Below are 24,897 nucleotides of genomic sequence, written 5' to 3'. Positions count from 1 at the left end.
TCTTTAAATGGATTGAAATTTCCTTAGGTCACTTGGAACATTACTGGGATATCCCACTGAAAATAAGAGATTTTTAATATACAGATGCCACACTCATTGTCTGTTCCTCATTACCTACATATTGAGATAAAATAATTCGATATTATTGATGTCCATTTTGTTTATTCCTCCGACATCATCCATAACAAGAAGTTGAAACCACTGCACTTGTGGTAAAACAGACTTTTGCTGCCACAGCCTTGTAACGTTTTGAGCACAATGGGTGCTCAAATTTACCAGGAAAATGGGCCTTTATGAACCCCAGCCTTGGTCCCTGCAGTAAGGGGAGCCTGCTGGTCATGCCTTTGACCTCTGGCCCTCCTGCTGACCCCAGGTGTGCTGTCCCTCCTGCGTCTCAGCTCTGCTGTACCAACACATGCTGGTTCCCAGCACCTGCAAGGAATTAAAGATCACGAAAATGCTCCCTGGAGCTGGGCGCTGATCGTGCAGTACAGCTGACACAAAAGCTGAAATTCCTTTCACATGAGAACTGGGTACATCTGCTTGCAATCATCTTCCTCCAGGCAGCCAGCCTGATCAAGGAGAAATGTGATTCCCCACACTTGGTCCAAGGAGTGCTGGGTAGACGCCTCCAGCCGAGGGGCTGGATTTGGGAGAGGCAGAATAAACGCGCCTTTCACGCCCGGCATCCCCACCAGTCCCGCGGCTCCCGCGCTCCCAGCCTTGGTCGCTTCTTGCCCTGCTTGCAGGAGGCAAGGCATGCTGAAATAAAGAGAAACTTGTTCTGTGGCAGGAAAGGTCGTTTCTTCTGGCCAGGCATTCCCATCCTGGGAAGGAGACAGGAAGCATATTGCATTAAAGGTAAACTGATAAAATATTTGTCTGCTGGAAGAAGGGGAGGAATGTCAAAACAGTGTCAGTGTTCTTTAGAAAAAAATTATTGTGGTGTCTTACTCCTTCCCTGACAACAGCTGTGGGGTATCATAAAGAAATGTTTTAGCCTTCAGTGATCTGTAGCCTCAAGCAGGGCATTTTCCTTGCTGCAAGGATGCTCTTTGTCTGCCTGTGCACGTCTGTGTGTTTACACACTGGGGTGTGAATGTATGCTCTGCAGAGGAGGAAATGACTGAAAGTATTAGAAGTGAGTGGACATAGAGGGGATATTAGCAGAGTCTCTGGGAAATCTAATGTTTGTTTGTTATTACTTTCTTTGTTGCAGCTAACCAATGAGAAAACAACTAAAAAAATCACTTATTTGATGAAATGTGCAGTTTGTAACATAGATGTCTTATGGTTTGTGTACTTCTGTAGATTTGTCACGTTCCATGTTAAAGCTTGCTTTTCATGCTGCTACACAAGAGGACTGAAGAAGTAATTTATAGGTACAATTAAGAATGCCATGTTTGGGGAATAAAGGGAGAGTATTTGCAACAAAAGCAAGCTTGACAGTTGAGTGGCTCAGCTTCACTGTGATTCCTGAAAGCAAGCTGAAGGCAGCAGCCAGAGTGTACTTTTACTCTTCAAATCTGATCATCAGTTTGATCATCATCTGATCATCATATATTTGCCCCACCTCCTCAGGCTGGACTTTACTCATAGCCCAGATAGCCTGAAGACTTGAGCCAGGCTTGCAGAAGACATTAAAAACTCAGTGATGCAGCTGTAGCTGCAGTGCTCCAAGGGCACACACGTCCCAGCCCAGCCAGAGCATCCCTACAGCTGGACTGATTAAAATGGTCAGAAGTGACAGCTCACCACAATCCTGCAGGAAAATGCTGTGCTGCAGGCTGGGCAAGAGGACCTGGAGCAAGGCAGCCTGCTCTGTGTGTGATGTTTGGAGGCATGTGGTTAAATCAGGCATGGGCTGCTCCTAAACTCTTTGAACTGAACTCATGCTAAGACCTCCTAAGGTCTTGGTTTCAGCCAAACTATATTCTTGGCCTCAAACAAGTGCCTAATAAAGAAGATCTTTCCCATGAATAAGTCTTACTTTGGGCTTTTTTAAGAATCTGTCTTCTTTAGGGAAGTTTTGGTAGGGTGGAAGAACACCATCCCTTAACAAGTGCAGAGAACAGTGATGTACAGATAATATTTTTTAAAAAAATTGGCATGCAGAGGTTCTGCATATTTTACCATTTGCAGTTTATTCACATAGATTCATGCATACCTGTAGAGTTTTAAGGTGACTGTAGAATGATCTGTGCTACAGCATGGAAATTCAAAGAGAAACATCTGTCATTAAAAAACAATAGGAAAAAGCATTTATTTAGCACAGGCTGAAATACAGAAATGTTTGCATGCTGTGTTTGGCTTGACTTACTATAGGGAAGACTTAATGATATAAAGAATCATTGTCTGTAAGACACTGTGTGGGGTCTGCTGTTTTCTGGGGCCTCTCATGTGAATGTTCATTTGGGTGACACTCTGTAATAAATCCACCAGGGCATTTTTAGAGGCCTCATACTCAATGTATTTTTTTAATATGGCTTCATTCCCTGTGAATACTAATGTGGATATATAGAGATGAGAAGCTTTCCGATGACAGACAGATGGGATGCCTTTAAGGCTGTGTCAGAGGCCTCTGAAAATATTGATTGCCAAGTGTGGTTACTGGGAAAAGATGCTGAAACCTTTGGAACTGAACAGTTAACAGAGTATGCATCAAACCTGGATTTTCAGTTACAGGAAGGATAAGCCCTGACGTCAGTCCTTCCCTGTGGCAGCCATTACACTGATGGCTGGGTCTCAGTGCAGCTATGGGGAGATGCACATCTGTGTTCCTTTGCTTTATGAAGGCTGTGCTTGTTGCAGAGAATATTCTTACCACTCACCACACACCTCGGGAGTTTAGCTGTTAATTGCAGCCCCAAGATATGTGAAAAGTCTCTGTTTTGGCCTGTGCGTCCAAAGAATGAGCCAGAGTTCTTCGGTTTTTGTTCTTAAAGTTGTTTATTATATCTTCTCTATAAAATTTTTCTCCCTGCCCAGCTGAGGTCCACTCAGCAGGGCAGCCTGCAGCACTCTGACTGCCCTCGGGGCAGTGTTGTCTTTTTATACTACAAACTACATATAACATATTACAATTACTTTCCAGTACCTATCACCTATGTTAGACAGTGAACTTCTATTCTAAACCAATCCCAAAGTGCCAACATCACAGCAGAAGATGGAGGTAGAGAAGAAGAAGAAGGACTGGACATGCCCAAGTCCATCTTGTCCCCAAAACCCCCATTCTAAAAATCCCAAAATCTACCTTTTCACCCTGTGATAATTTTACTATTACATTATTTAAACTTCTGTGACTTTCAGGTTCTCATACAAAGCTGTTAATTTGCTTCACGGGTCATAATCAAATCCACAGGTATTCTGGGCTGCGTGCCAGGGTCTCTGAGCCCCCTGGCAGGGGCCCTGCAACTCTGGACACCCAGAGGGATGTGCTGAGTTCCAACACACACAGATTTCATCCTCAGCAGGAGAATGAGTTTTCATTCTAGGCAGGAGGCACAAGCACAAGTCTTTAACTTTGGGGAGTAAATGGAATTTGTCAAGGCCTTGTAAAATCACTCTTGCCCGTTGGCTTTTCTAATGTTACACCACTGCCCTTTGCCTCCTCTGCCTCTTACTTGCAGCCTCTCTGTTCCTTGCAGTGCTGTCATCAGCCACCAACCTTTTTCAGGTATTGCCTGAAGCCACTGCTAAGCAATTGATGGGAAAACAATATTGGTTAGGTTGAAGGAAAGATGGCTTCAGCTGGAATTTTTTGTATAAATTTGGAGAAATCCATTTTATATGTGACTTGTGAATGTACAAACTCTACACTACCACCTGTCTCCTCCTTCCTTTCACATCCAAGAAAGATGCATTGATTTTAAGGCTAGATGACATCACTCTGGGCTGACCACATGCATAATTCAGGTCCTCTGACATCCCTGTATAAAGTAATATTTCAGGATCAAGGAGAGTACCTGTGACAGAGACTGTCTTTTGACAAGGAGAAGAAAACCTCTCCTTGATTAAGAAAGATCCCCATTGTCCAAGACAATTCTTTAGAAGGTGCTCCAGCATCATTAACATCCATCTGATGTTTCCCCTTAGACTCTGAGCCTATTACACATCCAATTAGGTTAAAAGTGCTTCAGAAGGGAGGCTGCTCCACTACCTGCACTTGCATTGTCCATGCACAGAATTCAGATATCAGCAAAATACATGTGTTTTGTAAGTGTAGTTATTCTTGTCATAAACTCAGCCTCAGATCATTTGGGATAATTTGTTCCTGAAGCTGCCTTTATAGCAGGGGAAGGGAATAGGAGGAAACATTTTCCAACATATTTGCTATGCAGAAAATGTGCTTAGATCTTTATTAATATTCCTAGTTTGTATTGTTTATTTACATATAAGGGTTTAGTCCTCTGTTATGAGAGATTATTTTAAAATGAAAATATATGATATTTAAGTGGAGACTGGAGACGAATTGGAGAGAGACAGCTTGGATGAAATAATAGGAGTTGGAATTTGTTCATAATGAAACCAAAATGAAGGTATTTTATTTGTCAGCCTTTGTTTTAATCTGTTTCTTCTTTTAGTCTTGCCTGGAGTTGCCTGGGAAATCAATCTGTGCCTTGTGCAGTGGGATCTCTCCATGGCTAGGGACACTGATTGATTGTTTCATATATTGAGACTGTAGGTTTGATGGGAATTCTGTAGGAGTGGTGACAGCAGTGGAGATTTGAGGGTTTTGGCTTCTTCACTAAAATACATACCTTACAACATGTGTTCCTTCTTATCAGATAAAAAGTCCTCTCTCCACTCTGTATTTCTCTCTTCTTTCTGCTATGTATTTCTCATCTCTTTTGTGTATTTCTCTTCTTCCTCTTCAAACATCTCAGTATGGATTGTTTTAACTACAAAATAAAATTAGTCAGTCATGTAAGATTAGTATTATGGAAAAGCTTTTCCATGGACATATTTAGTAGCTTTGTAATGATTCAATGATTTGGTTGTATTTGGTGCTTTTTTTTTTTTAAGTGTAAAATAATTTCTCATGACATGGCCAATTCAAACCCCATGACAAAAATTTCATATGAAATTATCAAGGGTAAAGAATTGGCTTTACTAAACCCAAGGACAACTATTGTATTTAAATAGCAGAACCACAACTTTTCTTATCCAAGTGCCTAAATTTTGCACAGCATCTGGTCAGGCCCAGCCTCTGAAAATTGTGCTTCCATGATGGGTATGGTGTTCTTCAAAGTATGACTGATCTGTCATTTTCTCTTAATTGAAAAAAACACAAAAAAAACCCTAACAGCAGAAAGCTTCCTATCTGCTCCTATCTCCTCCCTGCTGTCCAGCAAAGCATTGGAATCATGGTCCCTGGAGGTTTTTAAAAGATGCATGAATTTGGCACTCAGAGACATGGTTTAGTGGTGGACTCAGCAGTGGAAGGTTTGTTGTTGGACTCCATGGTCTTAAAGATCTTTCCCTACTAAATGTTTCTATGATACAGAGATCTTACCATGACTGATTAACAAGTGATTATCAACAACAGAAATTCAGAAAGAACTTCTTCACAGAAAGGGTAACAGCACTGGAATAGATTCCCTATGGCACTGGTGGAGTCACCATCCCTGGGCGTGTCCAAGAAACAGCTGGAGTGGCACTGCATGGCACTGCATGGCACTGCTATGGTTTAGTTGACCACGTGGTGATTGGTCAGTGGTTGGACCTGCTGACCTTGGAGGTCTTTTCCAGCCTAAATGATTCTATTTGATTACCAACATCAAAGTTATATTGCTATCCCTACTTCTGCATTAATCAACATAAAAATTACAAGTTTAAGTGATCGTCTTTAAGAAGATGTTTCTATTCCAGCTATAAGTTAGTAAAAATAAACTGTCTAATACCACTGTGTGGCCTCCCCCAATCTATCATAGAGTCATTACTGTGCCAGTGCCATTTATGTAAGATAAAAAAATCCTCAAAGGTTTGTCTGTGTGTTTACTCACTGCTGTATGGCTAAACCCTAACCTGGACTCACACATGAGAGAAAGAGATTGGTGTCATCAGGGCATCAGGGCATTACCCAGCTCAGGTCCTCCCCAGTTCCAAATACTATTCAGGAATATGTACTACACTTGCATTTTAACAATTAATTACCAGGTAAAATCATCTTTGAATTGTAGCCATGAGGTGATAACATTACCTAATAAAACCTCAGTCACTATCCTTCATTCAGGAGCAGTACTTCAGATCTGCCATGCAGGATGTGAAAATGTGTTAAACCAGGACAAGGTTCTTCAAAGCAGAAATCACTGTGGTTCTCTTCAAAATTAAAAAGGAGTCAGATACAAAGATTTGTAATGGCAGATCTTGAGAGAGGAGGAGGCAAAATAATTTTGTGTTGGTTTTGGTAAATGTAAGTGACTGAATTGCTTATTCCTACTTGAAGAATTATGTCCTCAGAATTCCTCTCTCTGCAGCTAATTAACTTTCAGATTTAAGCTGATATCTGGTCTGGCCCAAAACCTGAATGATCTGACCAAAACCATGGCTGTCTTGCCTGCCAAGATATTTTTGATGGAAGGGAAAAAACATGCTGGAGATAGATGGCAGCATGTTATCTCCTCTGTGCCATCCTCTGTGGCAGGAGTTCCAGGGCAAAAGAGCAATTATGCCAGTGCCTCAAGGAGTGAGCCAGGACTCTGGAGGCCTCTGTACAAGTGCAGGCAGGCTCTTCTGCTTGGCTGATGGAGAGCCAGCATGGGTTCAGGAGTTGTGCAGTCCTACCAGCACGAGGAGAGCTGATGTGAGCTGGGTCAGGCCCCATGCTGTGATTTGTGATCAGAGACCAGCAGCCTTCCTTTCTGTCACTCACCACAGGCCCAGGAGAGCAGAGATGGGGATGAAATGCCCACATTTCCAGCTGAGCCATGTTTCTATTCAACAGTTTTGTGAGATCCAGGCATAGAGTGGGATTTAATCTTTCTGAAATAAATGGGATTCCTTAGGGCTCTTGTCATTAAAAATGCATGTGTGCATGAATACCTGCAGGGTGGGTGACTAAATGGTCACAACGGGCAAAAAACCTTCCCTCAAATTTCCATAGCTTGCAGCCACCCATCCTTTGAAGTCACTGGCATCCAGGGACAGCTGGATGCAGTGGGGTTTCACGGGCAAAGATTAAAGATGTCACAATCTCTTACTCAGCAGCAGCACAGAGACAGTACAGAGAGTGCATTCTCCTGGAGACAAACTGAACTGTAAATCAGAGAGGTAATCCAACATCAGATGGGCAGAAGCATGGGCTTGTTCACAGGCAGGGCATTGGTGGAACTGGGAAGCACAGATATAAAGCAGAGCCAGCAAGAGCGGCCACAGAGCAGATCAAGAGAGGTGTAAGGTCATGTGTGATAAAGCCAGGAAGACAAGTGAGGTTTCTGCTCTAATAACCTGAGAATCATGCTCCAAGCTGCGATGCACTGTATGTTCCTAAGGCTCCCAAGGGCTCGTTTTTGACCCAAGGAGAGAGCAGTCACCTGCCCCCTGCTGCTGTGTTTTGTATTTTGACTGTTTGGGCAGACGTTTTGCATCCCGTGGGCCTGCCTCGGGCAGGCTGGCAGTGCTGCTGGAAACTGCAGGCAGGCAGGGGGAAGCAGGTTGTTTTGTTAATGCTGGAAATGCCTGGCACACTCCAGGCAATGTTCCCACTCCTCTGCTTTGAAACGTGAGCTTCAAACTCTTCAGGCTCTCTGGGATGTCCCCCTTTTCCTTCCCCATGAAATTGCACACACTTTCTCCCATTTCAAATGAAACCCAGGTATTTTTACAGCACGTGCTGGGCAGGCAGGGGCTGTGTCTCTGCAGGTCTCTGAGGCTCCTGGCTGTGCAGGTGAGGAGCAGTGGAGGTGCACAGGGCTTGCCCTGCTGCCCAGGCTGCCCAGCATTGCTGCAGCTCCTGGCGCTGTGGATGGAGACACAGGGAGGGAAACCTTGCACAGACCTATTACAGATTCACCTGTCACTGTCTCAGGCTCTTTGCTCCTCAGAAGGCAAACCTGTTCTCCTGGTGAACTTCCCTGCACAGGCTGAAATCCACTCTGGAACATGCCCACATTTTACCCGCTGTCATTGCTAAGATTTAAGATTTTTGAGATTTTGCATTTTGTAATCTTTGAGTAGGTGCAGCTTGTTTGTCCCGTGGGTCTGGGTTTGTTTGGTTTTTTTTTGGTTTTTTTGGTTTTTTTTTTTTTTTTTTTTTTTTTTTTTGTTTGTTCAGGTTTTTTTATGAGAGTGTGTGTACATTCTGGATGTGAATAATAAAATAGGGCAATGCACACAAGTAAAATATTGCTCAGAAATAAGAAGCATAGAAACTAAGTATCCCAAATGAGAGCAGTAAAGGAAAGAATGATTTGAATGAAATCAGGCCATGTCAGAAAAACAGGTATTAATGTCCCTCTCCACCTCCTTTCCTGTTAAATCTGACATACAGACTTTCTAAATGCTTCCAGGTTTATCCTAAATGTATGCTGGAGGCAGTGTAAGAGAAAAAAGAGAAGGATTTCTTAGAGAGAGAATGTTTTTATCCCTCTGTGGAAAGGAAGCAGCCATGATCTGATAATGTTGCTGAACTAATCTGCTTCTCACTGTGCTTATCAGCAGAGCAGTAAGGTAAATTCTGCAGTGAGGGCAGTAAAGTACTGTCAATCAGTGAAGGGAGGAAGATGGACAGACCAACAGACACCATTTCTTACCTGGCAGGCTCAGACAGAAGCTGAGAAAAATATCAGCAGTAGCCAAGCAGGAGAAAAAAAATCCCAACAACTTTATTTTAAGCTATTTTCTATGGAAAATATGAGCTCTAATATTTATTACTAAAATGGACCAAAGAAATAATGCAACCAGTTGAGATGCAATGGCTGAAATGTGTCCCAAATCATGTGCCAAGGACAATGAGACTCACAGCTGACAACGAATAAATTTTTCCTAAAGAAAAGATGTTTGCTCTGGGTCTTGGACTGGTCCTCTCACTGTCAGGACATCTCTGGGGCAGTGGACGAAATAGTATGAAAATCAAAATATTTTGGAAAGAACTGACTGATGATTTAAATATTCTTCCTTCTGTTTGGAAGGAAAACATGGCTCCTTCAGTTTTCTTGGAACAGGCTGCAGAAAATCATTTGGAGTGCCAAGTGCCTCTACCCTAAGGCAAGCAACCTGGACAATATGGCTGGGAGATTTATGGAAACCTTATTAGCAGAAAGTAATGATTTTCTGGGTGTTAGGAACACTGTTCAGTGCTGCCATGTTCTTGATCCAATGGATCATTTTAGTGGATTGTTAAAATCTACACGTGCTTACTTGTAAAAGATGAAGTGTTATCTCCTGCACTCCCTGGCCAATTTCCAACTTATCTATTTGCCTATCAAGGTATGATGACTCAATATTTTGAGACTCATATTAAGCCTCATTATTTTATCCTAAGTCTCATTATATTTGGCGGGGGGGGGGTATTCTTGGAAATCCAACTTTGGGAGTCCTGTGATTATATAAGCATTTAATCTACACTGTATTTAAGAACAGTACCGTGTTGAAGCACTTAAAATCATGAATCCTAATAAAGAAAGAGGGAAAGAAACCAAGATCAATCTTTTTAGTGTTTTTTGTTGTGCTTGGAATTACTGAATATCCTTGAATAGCCATTACTGATACTATCTCTTACATTTTAATGAACAAACCACAGTTCTCTCAACAACTACTGTGATGAGAGGCAAAATCAGAGGCATCTCTCCTATTCAGAGATCTCTTTGTACAAAATTTTAGGCAAAATGTAGAATATTAACTACAGTAATAATAGTAAAACACCTTAAAATTCAGGATGCTTTGAGCCAGAGATTATGCCCCCCCCCCCCCCAAAAAAAAAAGCTACCAGAATTTCTTCAGTGAGGTCCTTGCCTTGCTCCTGCCTGTATATTCTTTAAGTCAGGTTCAGAGTGGTTTTCACTGGATTGCTCCCAATTTTTTGCCTCAGGCTTGCAAGACCATAGTCATCAGTCTAACCCCATGCTGGGAAAGTAATGAACCCACCAGTTCTATCCTGCTATCCAGCTGCAGGCTTCCTTCCAATTCATGGTCTTTGTTATGCTCAGGGGCTTGATGGAGTTTACACCACGCTGAAAGGGGCCCTGCTCACTGCTCCCCATTCCAGGGCTGCCTGGGGAACAGCCCTGCTGACAGCATTAATTAACATCTTTCAATGAAATTTCGACATCAAGGGTCTACTACTGTCACCAGTGGTGATGAAAGACATTTAACCAAATGACATCATAGGTGCAGACTTTCTTACCTAATGCCCTTGGGAATGCTGCCCAACCATGCCAGCAGAGAGCTTCCAGCACCGGTGTGCCAATGGAGGAAAATCAAGCCCTAAAACAAGCCTGAAACCTCTCCATACACAGAATCACACAGAATCATTAGGAGGGAAGAGACCTTAAAGATCATTGAGCCCAACCCATGCCTTAACACCTCAACTAAACCATGGCACCAAATGCCATATCCAGTCTTTTTTTAAACACATCCAGAGATGTGTGTGGTGACTCCACCACCTCCCTGGGCAGATATTTCCAGTACTTCATCACTCTTTCCATAAAAAACTTTTTCCTAATATCCAACCTATATTTCCCTTGATACAACTTAAGGCTGTGTCAGCTGCTGCCTGGAGAAAGAGACCAACCCCCACCTGACTACAGCCACCTTTCCGTTGTAGAGAGTGACAAGGTCACCCCTGAGTCTCCTCTTCTCCAGGTTAAACACCCCCAGCTCCCTCAGTCATTCCTCACTGTAGGGTTTGTGTTCCCAGCCCCTCTCCAGCCTCGTTGCCTCCTCTGGATGCACTCAAGTGTCTCCATGTCCTTCCCAAACTGAGGGCCCAGAACTGGACACAGCACTCAAGGTGTGGCCTCACCAGTGCTGAGGTGTCATGGTTTGACACTGGCACAATGCCAGTGCCCCCATGAAGATACCCTCTCCCTGGTAGCTGCTGTGAGATGTGACCAGGAATAAGCAAAGCAGGCTCCTACTTAGGAAAGAAAAGAAAACAGAACTTTATTAACTACTCTACAACTACAGATAAAAAGGAACACACATACACAGGGAAAATGAAAACCTCACAAATGCATTTCCTCCTCCCCCCACCAAATTTCCAACACAATACATTTATTCCTCAAATCACCAACTCTTGGTCCAGCACCACCTTTTAGACAATCAATCCTCAGTTCATCAAGAGGAGAGGAGTCCTTCTTGTGCCATGGGCTTCCCCTGGAAACACAGCTGAAGCCTCGTGTGTTTCTGTGTCACTCGTGGCACCGCCCGGAGTACATCTGCCGTCGTGACCTCTTCCTTTTCATGTCCAGTGCTCTCACCACTGAACACGGACCAGAACTGCTTCTAGGGTTGTCTTTTAAGGATGCTCTGTCCCGATCCAAAAAAGGCACAGTCTCTCCTTTGGGACACCTGTCCCCACAATCTCTCCTTTGGGACACCTGTCCCCCCCATATTTTTTCACCCCCTGGGGCCGAGGGGCACCAACACTGAACCCTCTTGGTTCTGAGGCCATTGCCTCCCCCTAGAATGCAGTCTCTGTATCACAAGGAACATGGGTCTGTCCATGGCTATACAAAAAGAGTCCAGCAAAAGCCACTCCATCATCTCTTCCCACTAGGATTCTTCTCTACTCTTCTACTATCTCTCGCTCGCCCAGACCTCTCTCACACTTGCACATTTCCTTCCTCATCTTCCACTCTATCTTCCAGGAGAGGTCAATGATCTGTAAAGTTCTCATTCTCCAAAAAAGGGGTTAAAAGCTCCTACAAGTGGCCGGCTGAACCCCCCCTCTCCTCCGTCCCAGCCGTGCTGCCGGCACAGGCCCATGTTTATCCAGTTTCAAGGTTACAGTCCCAGGCACCGGCTCTCTCTCTCTCTCTATCTCTCTCTCTGTCTCTCAGGGGGGGCTGCCCGATGGCTCCCGGTCTCTCTCTCTCTCTTCCACCCTTCCACCCCGGGGCTCAGGCCTACCTCTCCCGGCCACATGGCTTTTCCCCTCCCCCTGCCCAGCCAGCAGCTGGGCCGGGGCAGAGACCCGAACTCTTTCCCGCCGGAAACCCAAGAGGCCCTCCCAGGGGAGAGCTCTGCTTTTAACCCCGTGTTCTCAGAGGCGTGTCCATGTCCTAAATGGCCAGGTTAGATGCCAATATTAAAGCCTGAATATCCATTGGCCCAAAACACAGCATCCCAAAAAACACATTTCCTGTCAAACCACCACATGAGGGCAGGGGAAGAATGACCTCCCTGCTCCTGCTGGCCACACTGTTCCTGACACAGCCCAGGATGCCATTGGCCTTCTTGGCCACCTGGGCACACTGCTGGCTCATGTTCAGCCGACTGTCAACCAGCACGACCAGGTCTCTTTCTGCCTGGGCACTGTCCAGCCACACCGTCCCCAGCCTGTAACATTGTAGGGGGTTATTGTGGCCAAAGTGCAGGACTTGGCACTTGGATTTATTACATTTCTTCTTACTGGACTCTGCCCATCCATCCAACCATTGCAGGTCTCTCTGCAGAGCCCTCCTACCTTGCAACAGATTGACACATGATCTCAGCTAAGTGTTGTCCACAAATTTACTAATGAAAGACTCAATCCCCTCATCCATGTCATCAATAAAAATATTGAACAGAACTGGCCCCAGCACAGAGCCCTGAGGGACACCCCTGGTGACTGGCCTCAGCTGGATGCAGCACCATCCCCACCACTCTCTGGGCCCGGCCATCCAGCCAGTTCCTAACCCAGCACAGAGTGCTCCTGTCCAAGCTGTGGGCTGCCAGCTTGTCCAGGAGTGTGCTGTGGGAGACAGTGTCAAAAGCCTTGCTGAAATCCAAACAGACAACATCCACAGCCTTTCCTGCATTCCCCAGGAGGGTCACTTGGTCATAAAAGGAGATCAGGTTGGTCAAACACAACCTACCCCTCCTAAAGCCCTGCTGGCTGGTTCTGATAGCCTGGCCTATAAGTGCTGTGTGATGACACTCAATATAAACTGTTCCATAACCTTACTGGGTACTGAGGTCAGGCTGACTGGTCTATAATTACCAGGATCCTCCTTCCTACCCTTTTTGTGAATGGCTATCACATTGGCCAGGTTCCAGTCATCCAGAACCTCACCAGTGAACCAGGACTGCTGGAAAATGATGGAGAGAGGCTTCACAAGCTCATCTGCAGCTCCCTCATCACCCTGGGATAGATTCCATCTGGGCCCATAGATTTATGAACATCCAGCAGCTCAGCAGCTCTCTGACAGCCTCCTCCTGGATAACAAGGGGACCATTCTGCTCCCTGACACCCTCTGCCAGCCCAGGAGGACAGCTGTCCTGAGGACAAGCCATCTTCCCACTAAATACTGAGGCAAAGAAGGCATTAAGCACTTCCACCTTCTCCTCAACTGCAGTTACTAAGTTCCCTCCCATCCAGTAGAGAACTGAGGTCTTACCCTTCCTTTTGCCATTAATATATTTGTAAAAACATTATTTATTATCCTTTACAAAAGTTGCCAAATGAAGTTCCAACTGAGCTTTGGCCTCTCTAATTTTTTCCTACATGCCCTAGCAACCCCCTTAAATATTTCCTGAGACATCAGACCCTCCTTCCAAAGATGATACATCCTCTTTTTATTCCTAAGTTATATCCTTCAAAACCTTTTTGCCCATCCAGGCTGGATATTTACCTCATCAACTCATCTTTCAGCACACAGGGACAGTCTGTTCCTGTGCCCTCAAGATCTCTGTTTCAAAGCACACTCACCATTCCTGGACTCCTTTGTTTTTAAGGGCTGCTTCCCAAGAAACTCTCTGAATAGGTCTCCTAAATAGCTCAAAGTCTGCTCTCCAGCAGTCCAGTGTAAGAGTCATATTGTTGTTCCTCCTGATTTCACCAAATATTAAGTACTCCAACCACCACATCTCCCACCAGCTCATCTCTATTTACAAACAACAGGTCTAACATAGTCCTTCCTTTGGTGGGCTCGCTCACCAGCTGTGACAAAAGTTGTCATCCACACACTCTAAGAACCTCCTGGACTGCCTCTTTTCTGCTATACTAAGTTCCCAGCAGATGTCTGGCAGGTTAAAGTCACCTACAAGAAGAACAAGGACTGGTGATCCTGGTGATGCTGAAGAAAGGGAGGTTTTAAAGAGAGCAGTGTCACTGCTGATGGAGAGATCCCAGGAAAACACTGCAGAATTCCATCTGTACACACAGCAACTGTGATTTTTCATGGTAAATAACAGAAAGGGGTACTGCAAACATGTCAATAAACTTGGATATTCACTCAGGGGTAAATACTTGGAACAACAATGCAATAGCTTCAAGCTCAGCAGAAAAATAAGTGTCTTACTACAAAATGGGCAACACTGCCTTAAGTCCTTATAACAACCTGAAAAGAAATAGAGATTGCTACTGGGGAAACATCAGTCACCTTTCACCTTGCCTTTGAAAAAAGTGCTGTGATGCTTTTTTTTACTTTATGTCAAAAACTTCTGTCCCCTGAACTGAGAAAGTGACCTCTTCTTGAAGACACTGCACTCACTTTAAACCTGAGGTTTATAGTCTTCTGTCAATCACTTCTTCCATCACTAGAGCAATGAATTTCTACAATAACCTTGTACTTGAGTCAATCCTTTCTCTGGGTTTCAAAAGATTGCATTTTATCCCAGCAGTTTCTTGAGTCATCATGGTCTATCTAGTATCCAGAAGAGGTTCTGTGCTTTGTGTTTCCTTGGCTGAGAGGCACAAAGCACCTGAAGTTCTGCAGAGCCCCAGCTTCCACACAAGGCTTGCTACAAACCAGCCAGCTGAACGAAACAACCTTTGCCATTACCAGTATAGCAGTAAACCACGAATATGCATGAATTATTGCCCTGGTTTTATAAATTAACTGCATCACAACTCTTCCATGTAGCCTTGCATGTGTGCTCTTCACTTCAGTCCCTTCTAGCTATATTCTGCAAATTGCTATCCCAAAGCCCTGGTGGTTTTAACAACTGGGCTGTCAGTGTTAACCTGATGAAAGAGTGCATTGATTCAGGAGAAGGGGCCTTTGCTCCAGCACATGGTGTTGTCTGCTGACACTTGAAGCATGGGGCTACAGGGCAAAACCACTCAAAAACAGTGACAGAAAAGACAAACCAGTTCTGGTTCACATCTGCATGGGAGCTGAGCTGGGACCCCAGCCTCCTGTGGAAGTGCTTCCATCACAGGGATGGGGAGGGTGCTGCTCCCTCCCTTTCTCTCTCTGTGGGAAGATGTGGCTCCTGCAGAGAGCAAGAGGCCCTTTGTGTGGAGCTGTTGTTTGACACTGCCACTTGAACTGGGGTAATGGAATCATAGAATGGTTTGGGTTGGAAGTGATATTAAAGATGATCTCATTCCAACCCCTCCTGACCATGAGCAGGGACACCTTCCCAAAGACCAGGCTGCTCCCCATCCCCATCCAACCTGGCCTTGAACACTTCAGGGATGGGCATCCAGAACTTCTCTGGGCAAGCAGTTCCAGGGTCTCACCACCCTCATGGTAAAGAATTTCTTCCTAATATCTAAATGAGGCCTTTTTCAGTTTGAAGCCCTTATCTTTTGTCCTACCACTTCATGATCTTGGAACAAGTCCTTACAAAAAGGATGAGCAGAGATGCCTGAGCTTTAGCTCAGAGGTGCTGGGGGGTGAAGGGCAGCAAGGAAAAAGCTTTGAATGCAAATTCAAATGATTTTTTTCAGAAGAGGAAAGATGTGTGGGGAAACAGGAGCGATTCCCTGAAGCAGCATTCAGGCTGGGGCTGAGACCCTGCTGAGGGACCAGCCCACTCTGGTGATTCTTCTGCATTTTACAGTGAGTGGTGAAGCCAGCCATGGGGTCTGGTCCCACTCCCAAGATCTGCTGTGCCTGTCTGTGTTCCACATCTCATCACAGGGAGTTGCCACTGCACAGCTCCCCCACCATGCACACGTGGCTATGTGTACATATACACAAATATATTCAATGTACATATTTATATCCAACTGCAATATATAGAGTATGCACTCTGTGTGTGTTGTGTGTGTGTGTGTATTCATCCACAACTGATCTGGAACCGATCCTTCTATCACAGAGCCAAGGCCCCAGCACCTGCCAGATTTCTCACAAGTAGTTTACAGAGGGGGCCTGGCTCTCCCTTGCTCTCTGCTGGCACAGCTTCAGCACGAGGTGAGATGCTCATTATGGTCTCCTGGGTGCTGTGGGTCTCTGCTGCGAGGGAAGAGAGAGGTTTGTGTCTTAGGATGGGTAAGGAATTCATTAGGAATTCATCTGGGTGTTTCTGGCATCTGCAGGGGAAGGAACTGATAGAAGATTAATTCACCAAGGGAAGGTTGAAGTCCAAATTAGGAAAAGGCAAGAGTAACTTTAGGCACCATTACAGTTCTGGAACTGCTGAGCAAGGGCTCTTAGTTTGTGAGTTTAGCTTTTGCTCCCTGAGTTCTTACAATAAACTAAAACTGTCCATATGTAGGGAAAAAAATTCCAAATTATATTTTAAAGCTAATCAGCTAAAATGCATTGTGATTTTCTGTGGGTTTGGGTGGTGATAAGAAGGGAGACAGAGAAAACCCTGAACTAAGTCACCTTTGGTTGATTCTGTTTAGTTTTTCCATCAGGACTATCTCTCCATTTCCATGCACTGTTACAAGGATCTGACAAACTGGCTTTATATCCAGAGCAATGACACACTACAGCCATTTTATTTACTTTTTTTAAAACTCCCCTGTCAGAAAAGCCCGCATAAACCGCTGAAAGGTCTTTACCAGCCTCACCGGATCGATTATGTGTAACTCCAATAAAAAGTGCTTCTGGGAAGTGGCCGAGCAGTGGCTGGGTGCCTGGCGCTGCCCCGCTCCGAGCCCCGCAGCATCCCCGGGCTGCGCTGCCCCTCCCCGCCCCGCCCGGCCCTTCCCGCTCCGCTCCTCCGTCCCGCCCTCCGCCTCCATCCTCTCCGTCTCCTCCCGCGCAGGTGGGGCTCCGCTCCTGTGCTCTCCTCGCCGCGATGCCGCCGCCGTGTCCCCGCGGGGCCCTGCCCGGGGCCTCCCTCCTCCTCCTCCTCTTCCTCCTGCCGCTGCTCTGCGCGGCGCCCGGTGAGTGAGCGCGGCGTGCGGGACACGGGGACAGCGGAACCCGGCACGGCCCGGGGAGCGGGAACAGCCTTGCCCTGGCACCCCGCGGGGGTGAGAGCCTTGGCACGCTCCACGCCTTGTGCGAGCTCGGCATCTTTCTGAAAAGGTGCTGCTTTGCCCGCGACTGAAGCATTTCGGAACTGCCGAGCGCTTGCAGGTCTCCCGTTGCGCTCCGGTCTGGGGATCAGCAGCATGACTGCTTCGATGTGCCTTGGGGCAGGATGCCAGGCACAGTTCTGGAGAACTCTGATTGTTAGCACAGCCCTCACCCAGTGACGAGGAGCTTCCAGAATTATCATGCTGCTCTGGGCGCTGGTACTGGCACCAACTGCAGCTTTCTGATGAAAAATATAATCATTTACTTGGTGAAGAAGGCCATTATAGGGTTTCCCTTGCCAAGAGAGCTGGGGAGAAGATGCTGGACTGTCAGAAGCTTCCTTGCAGTGTATATTGCATTCAAATGTGGAAATGGGAGCAAAGAGAGCAAGTTTCTGCTTTGCCTCTTGAACTGGAGCTATGACAAAAATACTTCTGGCAGTTTTTGAGAAATAAACTTCTGTTGTTGTTGTTATTTCCTTCTCAGTAAATGTACGTGTTTTATTTTTATTTGTCTAGATGTTTCAAGGGGAAATAAGCTTAAACTGATGCTTCAGAAACGAGAAGGTAAGTAAAGAGACACCAAAGTGCTTTTCCTTGTTTTTCCTTGGAGTCAGCTGCTGTCAGTCAAAGCTGTCGATGAGCCGTCCCTGTAGCTCCAGCTCCAGGAGAGCAGATGGAGCAGGAGGCCACAAGCACAGGGCCACACTCACAATGGGCCACACCAGAACCTCCTGCTCAGGCAGAGCCCTGCCTGTGTGCCTGTTTGGGATGTTGGGCTGGAGGCTGTGCTTGCCACAGCTCCCTCTGAAAGGCAGTGCCCAGCCTCAGCTATGCTGCCTTGGCTCTGCACAGAGCACAGCACCGGCCTTTTCCTGGGGATGCATGGCAGACGTGGCATTTATCTATTTGGGGCAGTCACAAACTTTTCCAAGGAATGCATGGAAATACTGCTGGCTCAGGCACAGGGAAGAGTATGTGCAAACCTGGCTTGCCAGTGATGCCTTGACTTGCTCTTTTTTTCTTCTTGGCCCCACATGTGCTTCCCTTTTGGAAGACTGCTCTCTTACGGGAGAGATGATGGCCAAAGGCCCAGCAGTCAGAAGCATGGAATGGCTCTCTGGTTGAGGGAAGGTGGTGGAAACCATGCCAGCTGGGAACAAGCTGCACCACAGCAGATGAAATATCCCAGAAGTTTTGGCCACCTCCCCTCAGCCTGCTCTATGGCTGAAGCAAAGAATTTATACCCTCACAGAGGGGACTTCCACTTCCTGCCAGGCTTTCTAATTTTGTTCTGGGTTTTTTTTCTGGCATCACTCCACACCTCTTGCCAGAACTAAATATACATCCCACCCACCTCTGTTTTCCTTGTGTGTGGGTTCCTTGTGTTACCATTCTGCAGGGCTTGTGTGAAGACAAGAGTGACCCTCCTGCACCACAGCAGTGGCCACTTGTTTGTTCAGGTCCCCTGGGGAGAAGGCTCCTGGGGCATGCAGACAACATCTATAGATGTTGTTGGCTTAGATCAGGAAGAACTGCAAAACTGATGATAGAGGGAATATGCAGCCTTTTTAATTCCAGCCCTGCTCCCTTTTCTGGTTGGTTTCTAAAGCAAGCAGGCCAAGCACACAGTACTGCTTCCCTTGCTGGCAGTGTCCCTTGTGTGAGGGCTCATCCATGGGACATCTGCTTAGCTGTCCCTCCCAGCAGTAACACCTAGTTCAAACTCATGGTCAGTTATCAGTTTCCAGCTCATCACTGCAGGACAGCCTACTGTTTACCACTTACTTCAACAACTCATCTATCACTTTTATCTCCAGAATCTCCTTTTTTCTGTAGTCCTTTGCCTTCCTCTGTGAGTGTGCCCAGCTCCTGCTCCAGTGGTTTTCTTCACATCTCCACTTGACTTCCCTGCCTACCCCAGTCTCTTCACACACATCCTCCAAAAATCCCATGCATACCCGTGTTCCTGATTTCTCCCTCATTGAAATGAACCATCTGAAGGTAAGACTTCTCCTACTCCTACACACCTCTGGTTTCACAGCCGGATCAATACCATGTTTTATCATTTCCATGTCTGGCCAGGGGCTGGCCAGTCACAGAATCATAGAACTGTTAGATTAGGAGAGATCTCTAAGTTTAAATCCAACCATTTACCCAGCAGTCACACTCACAACTAAACCATGTCCCCAAAAAAACATGTGTCTTTTGAACACTTCCAGGGATGGCAATTCCCACCACTTCCCTAGGCAGTTTGTTCCAAACCTTGACCACTCTTTGAGCCAAGGACTTTTTCCTAACATCCAAGCTAAACCTTCTGTGGCACAACTTGAGGCCATTTCTTCTCATTCTGCTTAGTCCTCTCATCCATGTCTTTGGGAGCTGCATCAATTCCTCCAGCAGCCACAGCACACTGCTCTGAGGCATGGAGCAAGCCAGGTGGCACATCTGGGTCTGGCAGGTTGGGGGCATTTCCATGCATCCCTCACATAGGTCGCTATGAAAACCTGATGGGCTTTTATTTTCAGGCATACAGGGCATTTAATAGCACTCATCTAAATGCTACTTTTTCACACATCAGTTTCAAAAATCTATCTTTTAAAGTGTTTCTCCCTTCACTCTAATATGTTAGCAGTGCTTCTCCAGCTTCCTTAGTCATTCTAACTTCACCTCTCTTCTTCAACCCAATTTCTCCAACTGTAGCACTTAGGGCTGGTCTGCTCTCCTGAAAGCACAAACACATCATGTATATGCTCATTGAATTTGGGTATTTTTATTTAAATTCCTCAGTTAGCTGCTGTACTTGAGCTCAGAAATGCTTTACAAGAATCCAGGAGAATGAGGGTAGCAGAGAAATCCTATTACACTGGCGATTCCTGGGTTTATTACTGTTACTCTGCTACAGGCATTGCAAGGCAAGCACAAAGGTAATGGCATGATGTGAGAATCATTTTCTTACTTGCTGCAAGCAGTACACTTCAGGCTGACCAAAAATTTCCTGGCATGCCTTTTGTGGGGGGGGATTAATTTCAGCTTCTGCTGCTGCTGCTGCTGCTGCTGCAAGGCCGGAGGTGTCCGTGAAAGAGACAGCAGCCAAGGAGTTCCTGAGCAGCCTGAGACGCCAGCGGCGCCAGCTGTGGGACAGGAGCCAGCCCGACGTGCAGCAGTGGTACCAGCAGTTCCTGTACCTGGGCTTCGATGAGCAGGTCAGTGAAAGAAATGGAGAGCGGCTTTTAAAAAAAGAGGGAGAATAGGCAGGCATAGAACAAGGAGGATTGGGTTTAAATAAAAAAAAAAAAGAGATTTAGATAAGATATTAGGAATAAATTCTTTACTGAGGGTGGTGAGGCACTGGAACAAGTTGCTCAGAGAAGTGGTTGATGCCCTATTCCTCTAAGTGTTGAAGGCCAGGTTTGATGGGGTGTTGAGCAACCTGGTGTAGTAGAAGGTGTCCCTGCCTAGAATTCTTCTTTAGAGTGGCAAATGTCACACAGAAATATAACCTCTGTTACGTGTTAGAGATCCTTGCAGTATTTTATTAGTTGAAAAAAATTATATTAAGGTCTTGTATGAAGTTCCTGCCTGCTATCAAACTTAAGCTTAATAAATTGCAACTGGACATATGAACAAGGTTTGCTTTGCAGAATAGGTGGCCAGACTCAAAGCAATCAATCCTATTTCAGGAAAGTAATTTCCTGTCAGCCTCAACCTGATCAGCTTTTAAACATGCTGAGAAATCCACACCAAGCTGGCTGTGACTGGCCCTTCCCAGTGAATGGCACTGACATTATGCACCCAATGCACACTTGTGCCTCCACAGCGTGGGCAGCTCCTGACCATCATGAACACTGGCAGCTGTGCCTCCCCTCTACATGTGAAAGGAAAACCTTTGGATAATATTCAGTCAGCCTCCCTTCAAATGAGAAGGACACATTTTTAAAAAACGCTTTATTTATAAAAACACTGGAGTGGAATCAAACTCTGCACAAAGCTCTACTAAATAGATGCTGGAATAGGGCAAAAAAAAAGTGTGTTTGGTTGCAGTCCCACATGTAGAATAATTTCTGCTTTTAATAAGAGGTAAAAATAGTTATAGATGTTGAATTCTTGGCTTCTGTCAGCTGTATGAATATGTTTAATGAGATTGCATTGGCACAGGGAGGCTGGAGTACATTTTAAAGCTTCATGCTATGTGGATTGCTTGGAAGATGAATGCACTCATTTTCAAAGCTGCAACAATTAGAAAAATAATCCTTTGCTTGAGCTGAAATAATGAAGGGTACTTTTTTCTAAATTCTCCTGGATATTATGTGGACAAAAGTAATTTCTCAACAGCATGGCTACATCCCCCTTCACTAATAGAAATAGGAAAAATAGGAAAAGTGGTTTTATACACTGGAAGCTGAAGACTGGGGGAAAATACCAAAGGAGCAAGGACAAACCATGTAAATAAAGTGAATTCTCCTCTAAGTTCCTGTATGCATTTCAAAAACCAAAATGAGGCCTGTTGTGGGATACAATGAATCCACTTAGTAGGTTTTCTTGAGTATTAGGACACAGTCCTAACAATGAAATAACTGTTTGTTCCAGCAAAGGACTTGGTCCGTACTTATCCATTGTGTATTTGCAAAACCTTTTTTTTCCCCCAAATCTCAGCCAAAAATATTTCCAAAGAGTCATTCAGATGGAAAGGCTTTGACTTGGCAAGTATTTGATATCCTTGCACACTATTTTTCCTCTGCTGTTGTGAGCAGAACTGAAGTGCTTCTTGCATTTCCATAGCTGGAAGGCTGCATTGTACCTCTGTTTTTACCTGTGCAAGGTGGGGGACAGAGATCAGACAGAAAGCAAAAGGCTGTTGCGCCCCAGTCAGGGATATTGCAACTAAAGGTACATGGCAAGGGAGAACTAAACCTTTAGATTTTTAACTGTAAAATATTGACATAATTCTACAGTCCACCATTGACAAGGTAATTGAAATATTAAAGGTGCTTAGTGCACATTTCAGATGAAGGCAGTCTCAATTTAAGCACTCTGCAGTGGGCAGGGGGTGTGGGGCTGGGTCCAGGGCAGGACAACTCCTGCACACAGGATCCTGATAATCCCATAGCTACAAGTCACAAAACCCCTTAGATCTAAAGATTTCATTTATGCCAAATGTGCAAAGGATCCGAATTTCTGGAAGAAGCTCTTGCACCACTTCAGTTTCATCTCATCACGGTAGTTTCAGGCTGGAAAGCAAATGCTCTTTCTTTTTTCTGGCAGAAATTTGAAGATGACATCTCCTACTGGACCAACTTGGGGCGTGCTCGTAATGAGTACTACGGTGGGCACTACCAGCACCACTACGATGAAGATTCTCCCATTGGCCCACGGGACCCGCACGCCTTCAGGCACGGGGCAGGCGTCAACTACGACGATTACTAATGCCATTTACCCTAGGGCAGCTGCTGCCTGTAGGGCTGGGCGAGGCTGAGCCCTCCCTCAGTCAGGATGACCTTGCTTTTTCTTCTGGTCATGCCAAACAGAAAGAGTAAAGGAACTGCCAGACTTTCATCAAAGCAGCATGATTTTTTTAAACTATTATTACTTAGTAGTACACTATATATAAAAAGTGTTATAGAAATAAAGCTTTTTTGATAATCATGTTGCCATTATTTAGTAGACTTTATAACAGCAATTTAATTCCAACTGTATTACTACAGATTCCTTTTTAAAGGGCTTTTTCTCTTGCTGTCCTACAATCAATTGCAAAATTGCATTAGATCATCTACTTTGGCATATAGAATACGTATTATTAGCCAGTACATTTAAGATGTGCCTTCCCATTCACACTTCTATTAACAAAAAAATCCAATTATTCTTGGGAGAAAGGAAAAAAAAAAGTTTCCTGTCAATTAAAGTGCTGTTTTGTTTCCTCCTCTGCCGTTTCCATACCCACAGTGTGCAGCCCTCCAAGCCTGACATGGCACTTCTGCAGCTCCTGTTGGGTCAAGGACACAGATATTCACAAAAGCTAAATTCAATGCAGATGAGCTTGCCTACCTACAAAGCCTGTGAAAGGATTCTCCAGGGAACAGGCTCAAGGCAGGAACTTGACTCCAGCAGTAATTGCTGAGGCACAGAGCATCCAAACCTGAGCGGCCCCAGCCCCTCCCAGGCACGGTAACCCAAAGGTTATCTTTGCTGAATACTCCCCTTTGTGTCCATTCCACTTAGTGTCAAGCTTTCAGCCTAGCTCAAAATAGGGAATAAAACAACAAAGTAAGCTATTTAAAATTAAGTTAGTGTCAGACAGCAACCAACACAATCCCCTGACATCATAATTTCCTATTGCAAAATTCCCTCTACCCCAATTCAGACAGAAACATGCACATTAAGCTGAGCATCAAAATATATCAGAGACCAGACATCTGTTAGTGAAACACAGTGGATTAAAGGGGGATTGTTGGTGGCATCATGTGTGTTAAGAATCCCAAAACACAAACAATTTCTGTATCACAGCAACATCAACCTGGGAGGGAGATTTCAGCTGTCAGGGGCTTCAGAAGGAGCTGAGCACAGGAAAGCACTGCTGGCACTTGACAAATGTAGAGGACTGGGAAGGGGCAGGTGAGGAAGGCTGGCTTCTCTGACTTCTGGAACTGAAGAATCAGGATAAAGAGAGATGAAATGTGTTCCACCAACTGTAGCAGTCAGAGAAGACAGCATGGATGACTTAGCTGTCTCTCATCTAAAGCTTACAAGAAATTTCCAAAGCATGGATGATGGCAACACCATTCTTTACACTTCACTACTTTCTTAAATCTGAGTGTATTTCCTAATCTTTTGCTTAAAGCCCTTGTTGTGTGATGGGCTGGTGTCTAGGAGATGCAGCCCAGCACTGCACAGCTCCCTGCAGGAACACTTCCCAGGAGACAGCTCTTTGCTGAGGGAGCCAAACTGAACATGTTGGTCACCTCTCTGCACACACAGATCCATGCTGGCCTAACATGCTCCAAACCCTCAGCCCTCCCTAGGCTTAATCTCAGCAGAATCCTTAAACCACTTTAACTGATTTAAACTGGTGTGTTTCCAGAATCCTTGCCAGTATAACTGGTTTAAACTGGTGTGTTTCCTTGGTAGAAGAGCCTTTATTCCAAATAGGGAATAATCACATTCTGAGTCAAGCACAGACTTTTTTGCACAGTTGGAAAACACCTATTCCTAAAAGAATAGTTTCATTTTGTATATTATCCAGAAAGTGCACTGAATTTGGCAACGTTTGAACCATGCTGGTAATTTCCATCATTTCCCAGAATTTACAATTGGGAATTCAGACCAGCTGAATAAGGAAGAATAAAAAAAGTGCTGTAAATAAAGACCATCCCTCCCCAGGCCTTTGTAAACTCTGTCCATTCCTGCAGGCTGACTCAGTCTAGCAGCTTTCTGTGCCTTGCAGGCTGACAACCAAATCTATGGTCTCTGTCTTCTGAATTTCCTAAGAGGAAAGAAAAATCTTTTGCATTAGATTGTGTTGCAGGGTTAAGGAGTGGGACAGAGTGAACTTCCTA

General features: G+C 45.1%; 1 protein-coding gene across 1 annotated transcript; it reads left to right on the top strand.

Annotated features, from left to right (window-relative positions):
* Positions 1-679: 679 nt before the first annotated feature.
* ECRG4 (ECRG4 augurin precursor) lies at positions 680-22,990 on the top strand. Its single transcript, XM_071430750.1, has 5 exons — positions 680-861; positions 17,089-17,209; positions 17,864-17,911; positions 20,378-20,550; positions 22,610-22,990. Exons 2-5 carry the CDS (start codon positions 17,122-17,124, stop codon positions 22,769-22,771), a joined length of 471 nt encoding a protein of 156 aa, XP_071286851.1. The 5' UTR covers positions 680-861; positions 17,089-17,121; the 3' UTR covers positions 22,772-22,990.
* Positions 22,991-24,897: the final 1,907 nt, after the last annotated feature.

The sequence above is a fragment of the Agelaius tricolor genome, unplaced genomic scaffold (assembly GCF_023055355.1).
Source record: "Agelaius tricolor isolate 1412-34295 unplaced genomic scaffold, bAgeTri1.0.p SCAF_7, whole genome shotgun sequence".
Classification (NCBI taxonomy): domain Eukaryota; kingdom Metazoa; phylum Chordata; class Aves; order Passeriformes; family Icteridae; genus Agelaius; species Agelaius tricolor.
Note: the sequence above shows the minus strand (reverse complement) of the source record. Positions and strands in the feature narration are given on the sequence as shown.

Excerpts from the sequence above, each read along its gene's own strand:
- ECRG4 (XM_071430750.1), top strand. The coding sequence starts at position 17,122 with ATGCCGCCGCCGTGTCCCCGCGGGGCCCTGCCCGGGGCCTCCCTCCTC. Across the intron at positions 17,210-17,863 it reads GCTGCTCTGCGCGGCGCCCG|ATGTTTCAAGGGGAAATAAG; the intron begins GTGAGTGAGCGC and ends TTATTTGTCTAG. Across the intron at positions 20,551-22,609 it reads ACCTGGGCTTCGATGAGCAG|AAATTTGAAGATGACATCTC; the intron begins GTCAGTGAAAGA and ends TTTTTCTGGCAG.